Raw genomic sequence first — 14,484 nt, 5'->3', positions numbered from 1 at the left:
GGATCTGGTGATACCCAGAGTTGGCATCTAAAAAGCATAAAAGATCGCATCCCGCAGTTGCATCTACAATTTGATCAATGCGAGGTAAGGGAAAGGGATCTTTAGGGCAAGCCTTATTTAGGTCGGTGTAGTCCACGCACATGCGGAGCTTGCCGTTGGCCTTCGGGATGATGACTGGATTTGCCAGCCAATCGGGGTGGAGGACCTCTCGGATAAATCTGGCGTCAAGGAGCTTCCTGACCTGCTCCCGGATAAACTCCTGGCGCTCAGGCGCCTGCCGCCAGACCTTCTGCTTCACCGGGCGGGCGTCCGGACGCACCGCCAAGTGATGCTCGATCACCTCCCTAGGGATCCCGGGCATGTCGGACGGTTGCCAGGTAAACACGTCTGCGTTAGCCCGGAGGAAGGCGACGAGCGCGCTTTCCTATTTGCTGCTCAGGTCACCGCCGATCCGGACGACCTGGGTAGCGCCTTCGCCCACCACGACCTTCTTCGTCGGAAAAGAGGCGTCGGTGGCGAGTCGGGGTTTGGATGAAGAGGGTCCCGGGCCCCCTGTGCAGCCTTCGACCTCGGCCTGCGCTGAAACCAAAGCCATGTATGACTACTCGGCGCAGGAGATGGCGCCGCCGGAGTCGGCGATCACGGAGATGGGGCCCGCTGGGCCCGGCATCTTAACCGTGAGATATGTGTAATGCACGGCCATCATGAACTTGGCGAGCGCTGGACGCCCGAGGATGGCGTTGTAGGGGAGGGGGAGCTCCGCGACATCGAAGAGGACGCTCTCCGTGCGGAAGTTATCCCGACTCCCAAAGGTCACGGGTAGCTCGACCTGCCCGAGGGGCAGGGAGTGCCCGGGGGTCACTCCGCAGAAGGGGAGCGACGGCCTTAGGCGCCTGGAGGACACCTGTAGCTTCTCAAAAGCCTCCTTGGAGAGGAGGTTGAGGCCTGCACCGCCGTCGATCGCACTCTGCCGACCTTGACATTGCAGACGGTGGGGGACACCACCAGGGCACGGCTGCAGTACTCGTGGGGTGATCGGCCATGCTGAACGTGATCAGGACGTCCGACCACCTCAGGGGCCTGGAGGCCTCCTCGCTCGGGGTTGCCGAGCACACCTTGCGCCGCATGACTTTGATGCCACGGCGCGAGGAAGGCGTGTAGGCGCCTCCGTCGATGAAGGCGACGGCATGCTCGGGCTCCTGAAAGCCGAGCTCGGCATTGTCGAGGGCGGCCTCAGCGTCGTCTGCCCCGTGGGACTCGTCGCGCTCCCTCTGGCGCTGCTCGACGAGGCTTTTGACCGTACGACACTCCGTGAGATCGTGCCATCTGGTCTGGTGTATGGGGCACCATTTGCCTGGCTCGGGCCCCGCGGGAGCGGGGACCCTCGCTGGAGCAGGAGTCCAGCCGGGGGCTGGGGCTCTTGCTGGAGCCGGTACCCTAGCTGGTGCCGGGGCCCTTGCGGGCGCCGGGGCCCGAGGAGGGGCCCTAGCAGGGGCCCTTGCGGGCGTGGGCCGTCTATTGGCGGCCGCCTTGACTTTCTTGCCGGCGGTCAGGCTCTTGGGCCGGCCTATGGGCGGGGCCCTGGGCCGGCTCGACAGGAGCGGCCTCGCGCTTCCTTCTCTTTTTCTTTTCCCGCTTGTCGGAACGGGAAGAACTTGGCTGGTCGACGGTGGGGCGGGGAGCATGCCACGCCCTGGCCTCCGCAGCCTTGGCACACTTATCGGCCAGTGCGAAGAGCTCTGCAGTGGTCTCGATCTCGTGTGTACCTAGCTTTTCAAGCATCCGCTCGTCGCGGACGCCCTGCCGAAAAGTGACGATAACAGCGTGAGGGGCCACCCGCGGGATGGTGTTGCGGACCTGGCTGAAGCGCTGAATAAAGTGTCGCAGCGTCTCCCCCTCCTGTTGCTTGACGGCGTGGAGGTCGCACTCCAAGCCGGGGCGCGTGAATGTGCCCTGAAAGTTGGCCACAAACTGGTGGCAGAGGTCATCCCAGGAGCTAATAGACCCTGGGGGTAAGTTCATAAGCCAGGAACGGACAGAGCCCCTCAAGGCAACATGAAAATAATTTGCCATCACCTTTTCGCTGCCCCCAGCCGCTTGAACGGCCTTAGTGTAGATCTGGAGGAACTCGACGGGGTCGATGGACCCGTCGTACTTCTCCGGCAGCTCGGGGCGGAACTTGGAGGGCCACTTGACCCGACGGAGGTTAGTAGTAAAGGCACGGCAGCCGGTGCCGTACCCCGCGGCGCGGGCGGGAGCCCTTGGTGGCGAAGGCCGGCGAGCCGGGGATTCCCGGTGATAATGGGCCGGGAAAGAGGAAGCCTGATCCCCTACATCGGCCTCCTGCCGGGTTTCCCGCTGGCGCTCAAGAGTGACGCGGGCATCCTCGTGGCCCCTCCGCTCGTTGAGACGCAAGCAGAGGTCCCGGGCTTCGGACCCGGCCAGGGGGGCGACGCTCCGCCTGGAGGCCCCCTGGCCCGCGCGAACGTTGCCTGTTGAAGAGCCAGTTCTGGCAGCGCCGCGCTGGGTGGTGGCGCGAGAACTCCCGGCCAGCACCTGGCGGCGAGCGGTGCCGACTAAGGCGACGACGTCTTGGATCCACCGGCCTTCCGGCGTATTCGGCGTTGCCTGGACTGGCGGGTGCCTGAGGAGAGCGTGCGACGCAAGTAGCGCGCTTCCCAGGCTGGCCTCGCCAAAGGCGAGTCTACGCCGAAGTGGCGTCCGGCGCTGTCCAGAGGCGGACCTGGCGGCCGGGGTTCCGACCACCTGTTGGGGGTTGGAGGGTGCATCAGTGGCAGCGGCGGCGGCCCTGCTGGGCCCGGCGCCTTGGTCCCCTTGGGAGGGGAAAACCGCGCGCGCAGATAGTGCCTGCTGCTGGAATGCAGCAGCGACTGGGGCCTCCTGGGCGTCTGGCAGTACTCCGTCACTGGAAGTAGAGCCGGAACGCTGGAGACGGTGCCCACCGGCCATCTTTTCCTGTGAAAGAAAAAAATGAACAGATTCAGGGATGTTCCCCCCTACCTGGCGCGCCAGCTGTCGGAGGATGAACTCCTATCGTAGGGATCCCGAGAGACCCCCTTTTTAGAGATTCGGCCGGGGGGATGATCCTGAATGAGTTCGTCAGAGAAATAAATGGAAGTGGAAATAAATGCAACGGCCGGTGGTGGGGGATGGTCGACCTAGTGCAAAGAGAAATAAATGCACCGGAGTTTAGACAGGTTCGGGCCGCACGGGGGCGTAATACCCTACTCCTGTATGGACATAATATCCTTCCTTGAAGGGAATCCCTCAAGGATATATCTGGTTACAAGAATATATTGTCTAACAGAGAGCTTGAGGCTCCCTTGCTCTAGCTCTGCTCAAGCTTGCTTGCGGTGTTCTTCGGATGATGCCTTTGATCGTCTCGATCTGTCTTCGGATGTTTTCTCGTGTATCTCTGTCGTGCTTCTGCCTTGCTGATCCGATTCGCCCTTCCTGTGTTATCCATCCCTTCCTTTTATACGCTCGCCGGCCACGATATACCCCAAATGGGAAAGAGGGGGCTCAAGTTCCAAGACGCCACGGCTGAGAAAGGCATCATCATTCCCTCTGGGCGAAGTGACAGGGGCGGTGGAAAAACGCGGCGCGCATCCGACCACCTGTCACTGTGGGCGTCCTGGCGTCGTTGAGAGGGCCCACCGGGCGGCCACAGGGGCACCCGGCGCGCCCACCCTGTCTTGTTCTTCTGCCAGGGCAGGGTGGTAGGCGGAACGCTTTGATCCTGGCGATATTATCCCGAGACACCCCGGATGATACGGGACGGGACCCGTGCAATTAATGGACCCACGCCCCCTGCCAAAGCATGGCAGGGACTGACACTGCGGCGGGAGCAGTTGGGAATGTCAGGATGTCAGGCCGTGCATGCCCATTAAATGCGGCCTCGGACCTTTGATTGGTTGACACCTCGTCGACGGGCCCTTCGGGGTCGTCGGGGCATCGGGTGTTCTTGCGCGAACCTTCGGGGAACCGAGTGCTCGGGGGCTGCCACGTGCAGCCCCAAGCACTCTCTCCCGAGCCCTTCTGTAGAACCTTCGGGGAACCGAGTGTTCGGGGGCTGCCACGTGCAGCCCCAAGCACTCTCTCCCGAGCCCTTCTGTAGAACCTTCGGGGAACCGAGTGCTCGGGGCTGCCACGTGCTGCCCCGAGCACTCTCCCCCGAGCACTTCTGTAGAACCCTCGGGGAACCGAGTGCTCGGGGGCTGCCACGTGCTGCCCCGAGCACTCTCTCCCGAGCACTTCTGTAGAACCCTCGGGGAACCGAGTGCTCGGGGGCTGCCATGTGCGGCCCCGAGCACTCTCTCCCGAGCTCTTGGCTCTTCGGCCCATCGGGGGACTATGGTACTCGGACTCTGCGGGTCATCGGGGAACTGGGGTGCTCGGGGACCAGAGGCTGTGGCCCCGAGCACCTTCTCCCGGAACTTAGATTTTCCTCATCCTGCAGGAGGGACCTCGCGGGATGGTGACACGTGGCGGACGGCTGGCCTGATCTTAGGACTCAGGGACCCCCGGTTTCTGATACACCGACAGCTTCATTACATGCATTTTCAGTTATTGTGCATAGTAAATTATTTATTCTTGGTGATATCTAATACCTAAAATATGTTAGAAAAGATATATAAAACTTAAAATATAGATAATAGTTAAAAATATGTTTGTATGTCAATTAGCTCTTTTTCCTTTGTTTTCGTCAGTTGATGTAAAATATATTTATCTTTTAGTATAAACATGTAAGGATACGATGATCACCTTTCCAATAGTTAGAAATTCAACTGTTGAAGTCTTACTTATACGCACCGTATAATATGTAAACCACCGTATGATATAGTGTATGATGGGATGGTTTAATCTTCAAGGGGCACCAATGATAAAATGCTGCCTCACTTGTTGGCTTCTCCTTGACACATTTGAGTTTTATCATGAAAATTTTGCATTCTCACATAGCACCTTAGCCCCTGCATCTAAATATATTTTAAGGATCTTGAAAGATCCAGCAATGGCTTACGCCAAAATTCCGGGCTGACTTTTGACACGTATATTTCCCGTATTTATTCATATATGCAGATGTTTTGTTTATGCCCATTTCATTAAGATTATGGGTTTGGATTTTTCCTCTTGTTTGAGTTGCTAGGCTAGCTTTAACTAGCTCCTATGGACCACATACAGTAGAATTTCTCCTTGAGAAGCCAGGCTTGCCCTTTGTTGCTAAAGAGTAATGGCACCAACCTAACTTGCTCACCTAGTTTTTTCTAATCTTACCAAATAGGTTTAAAATATGTCGATAACTACTCGATTATTATGATTACTAATGATTCAATGCGAACACATCTATAAACTAAGCGGTTACTGGCCAAACTTAAATTTAATTTTTTTTAAAATTAAAAATTTAACAAAATTTAATCGATTTCTATCAAACTCCACTAATATTGTATGGGTACCATAGTTATCGTCGTCGAGCGATTTTTGAAAATAAAACACATTTATACACCTTAAGCTAAACAACACTTGCCTCATATCCAAACGCACACGATGTGCCGCCGTACGATTAGTTTATCGAAAAAAGGAAGCAAAATCAATCATTGATGTTGGCCACTTCGCTACAATTCAACGTCTTGGATTTTTTCGTACCATATCTCGCTATGCAAATAGTTAAATACCTTGTATGAGAATTATTTAACAATTTGTCACTCTTATCATGTGTCAATTTGATATCTCACTGACATATAGAGTCACCCGAGCCATTGACATTATGTCAGAATAATAAATCTGTTGTCACTCATATAATAAAAATGATAAATAGTTAAATACCCAGTAGCATGATACCATACAAGTACCAGACTTAAAAAAGAAAATAAAAAAGGAAAATTAGTGAGGAACAAAAAAAGTGAACTTTTTTTTTTTACAAGTAGTAAAAAACAGAGGCGAGGCAGTCCTGACCACCCCCCGGAGATTTCCAGTCCAGAACCGCCGAATCGGGTCCAACGCCATCGATCTTTTTGCTGCCACCGCCACGGGACTCCACGAAATTGGTCTCGATTCGGCCGGAGCTGGGCGGTGGGCGCCGCGATGGGGCTCAGGGTGGCGGCGGTGGAGCAGCTCCTGACGGCGGTGGACTGGGAGCGCGAGGCCTACCCGACGTACGAAGACTTCCTCGCGCTCCCCGTCTTCGTCCTCTTCTTCCCCACCGTCCGCTTCTTCCTCGACTGCTTCGTCTTCGAGGTGCGTAAAAAAAAATCGAGTCTTGCCGTCTTGCTCCTTAATTCAGTCAAGGTTCGACTTTGTGCTGAAGATGGCGCGCGTGGTACGAGTGTGGTCGCTTGCTGCTGAGTAATCCGCCTCAAAATTCAGCTTTTGTTGGGTTTCCCAGCTCTAGTCATAGTTTGTACAAGTACAATCATCTCGGCTAAACTTGGTGTTTTGTGTACAAGTCACTATTTTTAGCGATCTAGGCGTTGCGTGTTGCGGTGTTTGTGCTTAATTTGGCACGTCGAAAGCACTTGGTTGAGTGATTATTTCTTTTGGGGCTCAAATGATTAGATTCTTTGGAAGATCTAAATCATAGCATTTTCCCCCTCTTGGACTCCTATATCGTCTAATAACTGTCTAGTTCGGATGTCTAAATTTGATCAGAGTGGCCACTGAAATATGCTTAGTGTAGCGTGTGAGTTTTGTTTCATTGTAACTCGTGGTCCCTGAATCCAGAACTACTCCAATGCTAATGGTATGCAGCTTCCACGTAGAAGGTAACGAGATTTAGATTTGACGAAGATGTCTGCCAGCAGTTCCTGGCATAAGAGAGGGCAGAAATACCACAATTTTTGGGGATTACAAACTTGCAAGTTTCAGATGTGGAGTGTGAAAGCAGTACCTCATGATTTTCTGGCACCAGGACTTTCTGTTCACTGGCTTCTATTGGGCAAACATCCATTGGAGTAATGTCGGACAGCGACATGAGGTAGAAAGCGCTAGGGAAAGGAGGGCGCTTGAGGGAGAAGAGCATTGGGGAGATAGATACTTACAACAGAGGGAGTACATGAGGAGAGTTTCTTTGATTATTCTTTGCTTGACGTGAGGGAACAGGAGGGCGCCTCTTAAATATAGACGTGCCTAACAAATGAACTAACACCCTGATCTCTTTAGCTTAAGGATCATCTAATCTTATCTCCTAACAATCTAGCAAATCCTATCTGCTAACAGCCGTGAAACAACGTGAACAAACTAGCAAATCAATGTCTTGCTGCCTAAGCTGAGCACACGGCACCTAGCCCAGCTATTGCTTCTGCAATCTTGCATGGCTGCTGCTGCTGCACCACGTCCGATGGCCATCACACCATAACACTTTCACTGAGCTATGATGTTTGCTTTGTTGAAATGCATGTTGGCTTTATATGTTAAGCTTTCTATGGTGATTTGGAATCAGTGTGCTATTCGAATCTTTAGTGCTAGCTATATGTGTGAACATTCTGATCTAGAAAGTAATTCTAACCAGCCAGCAAAAAGTATTTTGCACATGAAAATGCAGCGTTCTTATATTTCTAGTTTCGTGGAACTACAAGCCTTACAGTAGAATAAATTATGTCCATTTATAAATATTACTAACTTGAAGGCTAGGTGAGGCTAACTTCCATTAGGAAAAAATTGAAAATGTTTTTTAACAAAAAAATATTATAGAAAGAAATGGCAACCACAGTATACAAATTTTGGATAATGGAATTCTGGTACCCAGCCATAGTTATCATTTGTCTTGTCTTTAAACTTGAGACGTATTTATTTCCCTTCTAATAATTTGCATCAGTATTGAGCGAATTAAGCCGGTTTTATTGGATTTGCAGTTGCTTATGCTTTTGCAATATGTAGTTTGGAAAGGGTTGCATTAACAGGCTTCTCCATCATGGGCATCCTTCAAAAGAAACTTTCATGCTTCTATAGTCTGGTGTTCAAATGATTCCTTAGATTCACCCACCTTTTTTTCACAGTTTTGTTTCTTCTACATTTATTTTTAACCATTGATATGCCTTTTGAAGTTTGGTATTAACAATACAACTTTGCTCCTTCCCTTTTCTGTAATTGTTTCAGAGGGTTGCAAGGAGGCTTATACTTGGGAGGGGACATCAGAATGCTGATAACGAAATAGAAGAAACAAGGAAGAAAATAAGAAAATTCAAGGAATCGGCTTGGAAATGTGTTTATTTCCTATCTGGAGAGCTTTTATCTTTGTCAGTCACATATAATGAGCCTTGGTTCACTAATACCAAATATTTTTGGGTGGGACCTGGAGAACAGGTCTGGCCTGATCAGAAGATAAAGTAATTCCGATCCTTCCACTGTACTTTCTGATACAAATTCATGCTGGTTCTCAGGCTGATCTAAATCTTATGGTTGTGCCCTTATTCTCAGATTGAAACTCAAGGCTGTATATATGTATGCTGCTGGATTCTACACATATTCCATATTTGCACTTATGTTTTGGGAAACAAAGCGTTCAGACTTCGGCGTGTCAATGTCACATCATGTTGCAACTGTTGTTCTGATCGTTCTATCTTATGTGTTCAGGTCCGTTTCTTATCTCGAATAATTGTTAGCTTTTGTGTTTCATGAATTTGCAACATCATTCTTTCAGTAGCAAAGGACTTCCTAATCATCATCACGGATTTCTTTATTTCTTTTTTTAGCTCCTTTCACAGACAATTTGTTTAATTTCAAACTTCTTTTCCTTTGTCAACCAGATTTGCTAGAGTTGGCTCTATAGTATTGGCAATTCATGATGCAAGTGACGTATTCCTGGAAGTAGGGAAGATGTCCAAGTATAGCCATTGTGATTGGCTTGCCAATGTTGCATTTCTTTTTTTTGTTGTTTCATGGGTTCTTCTCCGCCTCACATATTTTCCGTTCTGGATTCTCAGAAGTACAAGGTAAATTGTTCTATTCTGACTCAGTAGTCTATCAGACTCTTATGCCAAGAAAAATCACCATATTGGAAGAATAAAAGGTTTGTTTGAATGTATGAAATTTGAAGGCAGGCATTGTTTTCTTATTTGTTTTATACCCAATTCTTATTGTGAAAACTGGACGGGGACTTCCTCTAAAAACAGACCTTCTTAGTGTTGTGGTAACATCTTATATTCGGCAGAATTTTACTTCTATTGGCCACACAACTAAAGTCTGGGATAGTTTTGTATGCGGCACTGGCAGTAATTAGGGATTTCACACCTTTGTTCACTTTGCTAATCATATGATTTGGTGTCCAAAATATATTAACAAATTACTATAGCCAACATGTTAAAATTCTGATAAGTTACCGTGCAGATTTGGTACTTTACTTTAGAAGCAAACTGCATGAAGGTGTTTCGATTCTTTGCACATATTCTGACTAAATCCATATATTTCAGCTATGAAGTCTTATTGACGTTGGATAAAAAGAAGCACAATTTTGACGGTCCTATATACTACTATGTGTTCAATTCTCTTCTATTTTCACTACTTGTTCTTCATATATATTGGTGGGTTTTAATATATCGGATGCTTGTGAGACAAATCAAGACAAGAAATGTTGGAGATGATGTTCGATCTGGTAAGCACTGTCCGTATGCTACATATGCAAATCAGTTCTCTTTGCTCACGGGGAGAAGTTCTACTTATAATTAGCTTCTTCCAACTTCTGTTGAGGTTAAAATATTTGAATTGCTATAACTTTACTTTGTTATGCTTTCCATACAGACTCTGAAGAAGAAGACTACCATGAAGATTGATTGGCATCACTATTAGTAGCGGACCTAGAACAAAAATGATCGGGTGCCCTACTTGTTAGGCTTGAGGTTCGGGTCTCACTTGTTAGACTAAGGATGTCCTATGGCCTGTTATATATGATTGATCACTGAAAAACGAAAAATTATCTGATGTCCTAGGCACCCTCATCCTTGAACGTGGGTCCGCTCCTGATCGCCATCTTGTTTTCTGTATTGCGATGATGCCAGGAGCATCAACTCCAATGCCCAAGCTTACGTTCTTTTCCTGGACACGTATTGTTTTCCTGGATTTCAAGAATATGTGCAGATTATGGGAGGATGAGCATTGTTCCTCACGAAATTCATTAGAGACGAGCTATGATTTGTTCTGTCTCGGTCACCCATTTGTGTTGTATTATGTTTGCATGAGAAATTGCACTCCAAAATCTTTTTCGTTCACAATATTCTTTGACTGCTCACTCTGTAGAGATTTTAAGTGTACCAGTAACCGTAGTACCAATGTGACAACCAAAAACAACTCTGGTTATAAAGTGTTTCGATCTGTCGATAAATTTTGTACGCCAGATGACTCTGTTTGAAATTTTGTACTAGTAAAACCTTCTCACAGCTTGTGTGTGTTCATGAGTCCTTTTGCATGCTTGGCTGCAGCATGCATCTTTCCTTAGCGTCTTTGATCTTGTTGCTGATGCTATTATTTCCCTTCCATTCTCTCACAACTCATTGGTTATGCACTTGTGTATTTCTGCTGGGCTCCTGTGAAATAATTGACGGGTAGGCGGGCATGCCCTCGGTCGGCGGGCATAAGCTCGCCCATCCACGGGTGGGCATGCCGCATAATTTTTTTTTATTTTAGCTCTTTTTTACTAATATTTTAAAAAAGTAGGTGGCATATTATTTTTTTAGAAATTAACCTTTTTTATCATGCCAAAATATATATGGTTACTCATCATGTGATCACCATAATACATATGATTTGATCTAAAGTGTAAGTCACGTCATATACTTTGATATGATAAAAGACTACGTGACAAAAGACTACTGACAGTCACGTTATACGTAGCAAGTGATACTATGTATTTTGATGTGCTAAAAGAGACTAGATTTTAAACTTAATGTCTCATTCTTTTTTAAAATATTAGTTTTAAAAAACTAAAATAAAGAACCTCGCAAGCCGCGGACGTCGAAACTTTCGCGGGCACGGGTATGGCCAAACACTACCCGCGCCGGGTATTTCCATCGTTATTTCAGACAGATATTTTCACGCCGGAAGACAATAGAAGCACGGGCTTTCGTGTGCATTGTAATCTTATCTCTTTCCCTCCCAAAATCCTTTAGCCTAGGGGAGCCAGAACATGGCAGCACCAGCCACACCAGGACTTCTTCAGGCTCCGTCCTTCTGTGCGGCCAAGTGCCTTCCGGCGGTGAGCCGGCCAGCTTCCCGGCGAGCTCCGTTTGCCGTGCGAGCCTCGGCTTCTGACACCGCCAAGTACTCCGTCCTCAAGGCCTTCCGCGAGAACAGGGCTCTCAAGGTACTACAGATACTATGTAGTGTTATCTTCAGAAAATAGAAGCTTAATGTCGCGTCCATAATTGCTATGTTTGGATAGGCTTTCCTTGCTGAACTTTCGATAGTTATAGACTTTTTGGAACTGTGCAGATTATTTCTGGGCTTCAGAATTTCGACAGGAGCAATGTTGCAGCTGTTGTCACAGCTGCAGATAAGGTGTGCATAATAAATTTTCTTTCGGATTGTGGTCACTGTTTTGTTATTGCAGACCTTTAGATAATGCTAAAAAGAAGAAAGAGATCGATAAGGTCTTTCCTGGTTCCTTGTAAAGACAAATTGGTATCATAATCTCTCACAAAACATAACTCAGGATTCGTTTTATTATGTACTAAGAAGATTTGGCCATCACTCAATATCCTTCACCCAATACCTTAATTGTGAAGTATATTTTGGAAAAGTCAATATCAGTGCAAGTTAGCTGCATCATCAAAATACCCTCTGCAAATGCATCCTGCATATATATTTTGCCATCGCATAATCTTCTCCAACGATTGACTTGGATGATTTTTAAGCTGTTGAATGATACTTCGTTGCATATGCTCTAAGATCAATGATTTTCTTTTTTTTTTTTTAAAGAATGGAAAAAATGTGCAAATAGAACATGCAAAATTTAGAGGGAGTTTAGTAAAATGCCTCTTTTATTTTAAAATTTTAACCAAAAACTTTGTTGTTGTTGTAACCGAAGGCTAACGAATTTGGGGAGCCAATGCCATGGCTTATCTAGTTATCTTGCTTTGCATCAACAAACATATACTACTCCCATTCCTCAAAAAGCATGTACTTTATCTTAATAGTCATGTTATACCATAAAAAACATTACTCGTCATAAAAACTGCAGGGAGGCGCCACCCATGTTGATATAGCATGTGATGAGGAGTTGATAAAGCTTGCTCTTGATCTTACTACCCTTCCGGTGAGCTAACTATTCATGATTTCCCTAAAAAAGGCTAACTATTCATGGAGATATTGGAACTTGTAAATTGAAATTTCCTTTGTGGCTTTACACTTCCATGGAGTTGGCTATGCTAAGTGCATTTCGGGAATTGCACATTGTAGATTTGTGTCTCATCTGTAGATCCTTCAAGCTTCCATTCTGCAGTACAAGCTGGTGCCAAAATGGTTAGACTTTATACTTTGGAGGAGAACTGTACAGCAAAATTCAAAACGAACAACATTTATTTGTTAACTGTTTTCCTTCATAAACCTTTTTTTCATGCAGGTTGAGATTGGAAATTATGATTCTTTCTACGAGATGGGCATTGAATTCTCTTCGGAGCAGGTGTTCACTTACCTTTCCTATTTGAAATCGCTAAAATTTCTACTTGTTAGCAGAATCCAATATTTCAATCTTGAAAGAAAAATACATGTGTAATGAATTTCAGATTCTAAATCTGACAAGGGAGACAAGGAAGATGCTTCCAGATATCACATTGTCAGTAACAGTTCCTCACACACTGAGCCTGCCAGATCAGGTATATATTCCCCTATCACTACTTTTAGTACTCCTTCCGATCGGAAATGTAAATTGTTTTAGGATTTGTGTCAGTCATAACCTTTTGAACTTTGACAATCAATATATGAGGAATTACATAGATTGACAATATAAGATTGATGCCACTAGGATCAACATTTAAAATATTTCATAATATATGATTCTTTTATCCTAAAATAGCATATTTCAATAAAAATTGCTAGTCGGTGTGTCTTTTTATCGACCGTGTCAATGTCCTAAACGACTGAATTTCTCACCAGAGGGAGTACAAGTTTTCTGAAATGACAATAATTGACGCATGCCTTAATCTGTTGCAGATGAGACTTGCAGAGCTACTCGAAGAGGAAGGTGCTGACATCATCCAAACCGAAGGTGGAAAATGTTCTATTCCGACAAAGCCTGGAGTTCTTGGATTAATTGAAAAGGTACGGTAACTAGGAAAAAAGAGAGAGAACATCCTGTACTGAGCAGATCCTTCATCGTATTGCACTTACTAAATAGCGATAAAACTGTTAGGCAACACCAACACTGGCCGCGGCATACTCCATCTCTCGGGCTGTCAGTATTCCGGTGATGTGCTCATCAGGGCTAAGTTCAGTGACGGCACCGATGGCGGTAACTGCAGGAGCTGCTGGTGTGGTATGCTTTTGTACTTTGTACCTGAGATTTCTTAGCCTCGAGGGTTTTTTATGTTTCACTTTGTCGGTGTGTCAAAGTATTTTTTATAAGAGCTGATTTTCTTCTTGGCTCCAGGGAGTCGGTTCTGCTGTCAACAAACTCAACGACGTCGTGGCGATGATCGCAGAGGTGAGAAGCATTGCGCAAGCAATGGGGCTGCCTTCGAGAAATGTGTCCGAGCACTTGAGAACAGTTCATCACTAGTGCCAGGAACCCCCCTTGTTTTTCTGAGCAAACTTGAACAGCCAATAGGAAGTAAACAAAACATGCAACAGTTCCTGCTTCCTCTTGCCTCTGCCACTTTTCTTGTTAAGCTCACACACCAAGCTTCAGATAGATTGTGGTTTGGGGACACCATTTGTGCAAGTCCATTGAGATCTTGCTCCTGCAAATCTGTCCCGTGTTCTGTTCTCTCGTGGAAACAACTGTCTGAAAGAAGTTCACAGCTCACAACGCTTCGACAGCGCGCTTTGCGGAGCAACCATTTCATTGTTCCTATGATATTCGATAAATCGCCACCATATTAGTTTGTCTGAAGAAAGAGGAGACTCTATGGTTCCGTACCAGATTTTCCATTTTTTTTTACTATTTCAAATTAACCGCAGCATCACTGCCTCCATTCTGGAGGACTGCACGACCTCCTGCCCTTCGCTCGCGCGCGGTAGGCCCGTTGACGCTTCGGTATCCGGCGGCGATGTTGGCGCGCGCGACGGCACGCTCTCCATCCTCGTCTGGGGGGTTTGGGAAAGGGATCGATTGTTGCAGCCTTGGTGCCACGAACCCAAACATGGCTGGCGGCGCATGCACCAACCGGATGGAGGTCGGCGACGCCGTCTCGGTAGAGGAAAGCACAGCTCGGAGGGGCGACACAGTCCTCCGGCACTCTAGCTCGCCAACCCGATCTGCGTGGCCTACCTGGTTGTGGTTGGTACGGTTGTTGTGTAGTCGGCGTCAAGCGGTCGCCC

The 14,484-nt window shown here is 47.3% G+C and overlaps 2 protein-coding genes across 3 annotated transcripts; both read left to right on the top strand.

Moving 5' to 3' along the window:
* Positions 1–5,961: 5,961 nt before the first annotated feature.
* Positions 5,962–10,388, top strand: LOC133919173 (ASC1-like protein 1). 2 transcript variants are annotated; one of them, XR_009909900.1, is made up of 7 exons: positions 5,962–6,255; positions 8,113–8,342; positions 8,434–8,589; positions 8,763–8,948; positions 9,426–9,607; positions 9,754–9,851; positions 9,942–10,388. XR_009909900.1 is itself a non-coding variant. In XM_062363469.1 (6 exons), the coding sequence occupies exons 1-6, from the start codon at positions 6,103–6,105 to the stop codon at positions 9,783–9,785; spliced, it is 939 nt and encodes a 312-aa protein (XP_062219453.1). In that variant the 5' UTR covers positions 5,962–6,102; the 3' UTR covers positions 9,786–10,388. The 2 variants fall into 2 exon arrangements, 1 of the variants encoding a protein (XP_062219453.1); XM_062363469.1 differs by having other exon boundaries at positions 9,754–10,388.
* A 650-nt stretch (positions 10,389–11,038) lies between these two features.
* Positions 11,039–13,911, top strand: LOC133919174 (uncharacterized protein ycf23-like). The gene is made up of 9 exons (XM_062363470.1): positions 11,039–11,311; positions 11,440–11,505; positions 12,188–12,262; positions 12,406–12,468; positions 12,569–12,628; positions 12,732–12,821; positions 13,159–13,266; positions 13,358–13,480; positions 13,595–13,911. The coding sequence occupies exons 1-9, from the start codon at positions 11,135–11,137 to the stop codon at positions 13,721–13,723; spliced, it is 891 nt and encodes a 296-aa protein (XP_062219454.1). The 5' UTR covers positions 11,039–11,134; the 3' UTR covers positions 13,724–13,911.
* Positions 13,912–14,484: the final 573 nt, after the last annotated feature.

This window comes from Phragmites australis, chromosome 5 (assembly GCF_958298935.1).
Source record: "Phragmites australis chromosome 5, lpPhrAust1.1, whole genome shotgun sequence".
NCBI lineage: Eukaryota > Viridiplantae > Streptophyta > Magnoliopsida > Poales > Poaceae > Phragmites > Phragmites australis.
The sequence above is the reverse complement of the archived record's forward strand: the minus strand, read 5'-3'. Positions and strand labels throughout refer to the sequence as shown.

Coding starts and splice junctions, on each gene's coding strand:
- LOC133919174 (XM_062363470.1), top strand. CDS start 11,135: ATGGCAGCACCAGCCACACCAGGACTTCTTCAGGCTCCGTCCTTCTGT. Junction 12,629..12,731: donor TTGAATTCTCTTCGGAGCAG/GTGTTCACTTAC, acceptor AATGAATTTCAG/ATTCTAAATCTGACAAGGGA. Junction 13,267..13,357: donor TTCTTGGATTAATTGAAAAG/GTACGGTAACTA, acceptor TAAAACTGTTAG/GCAACACCAACACTGGCCGC.
- LOC133919173 (XM_062363469.1), top strand. CDS start 6,103: ATGGGGCTCAGGGTGGCGGCGGTGGAGCAGCTCCTGACGGCGGTGGAC. Junction 8,343..8,433: donor TGGCCTGATCAGAAGATAAA/GTAATTCCGATC, acceptor CCTTATTCTCAG/ATTGAAACTCAAGGCTGTAT. Junction 8,590..8,762: donor GTTCTATCTTATGTGTTCAG/GTCCGTTTCTTA, acceptor TTTGTCAACCAG/ATTTGCTAGAGTTGGCTCTA.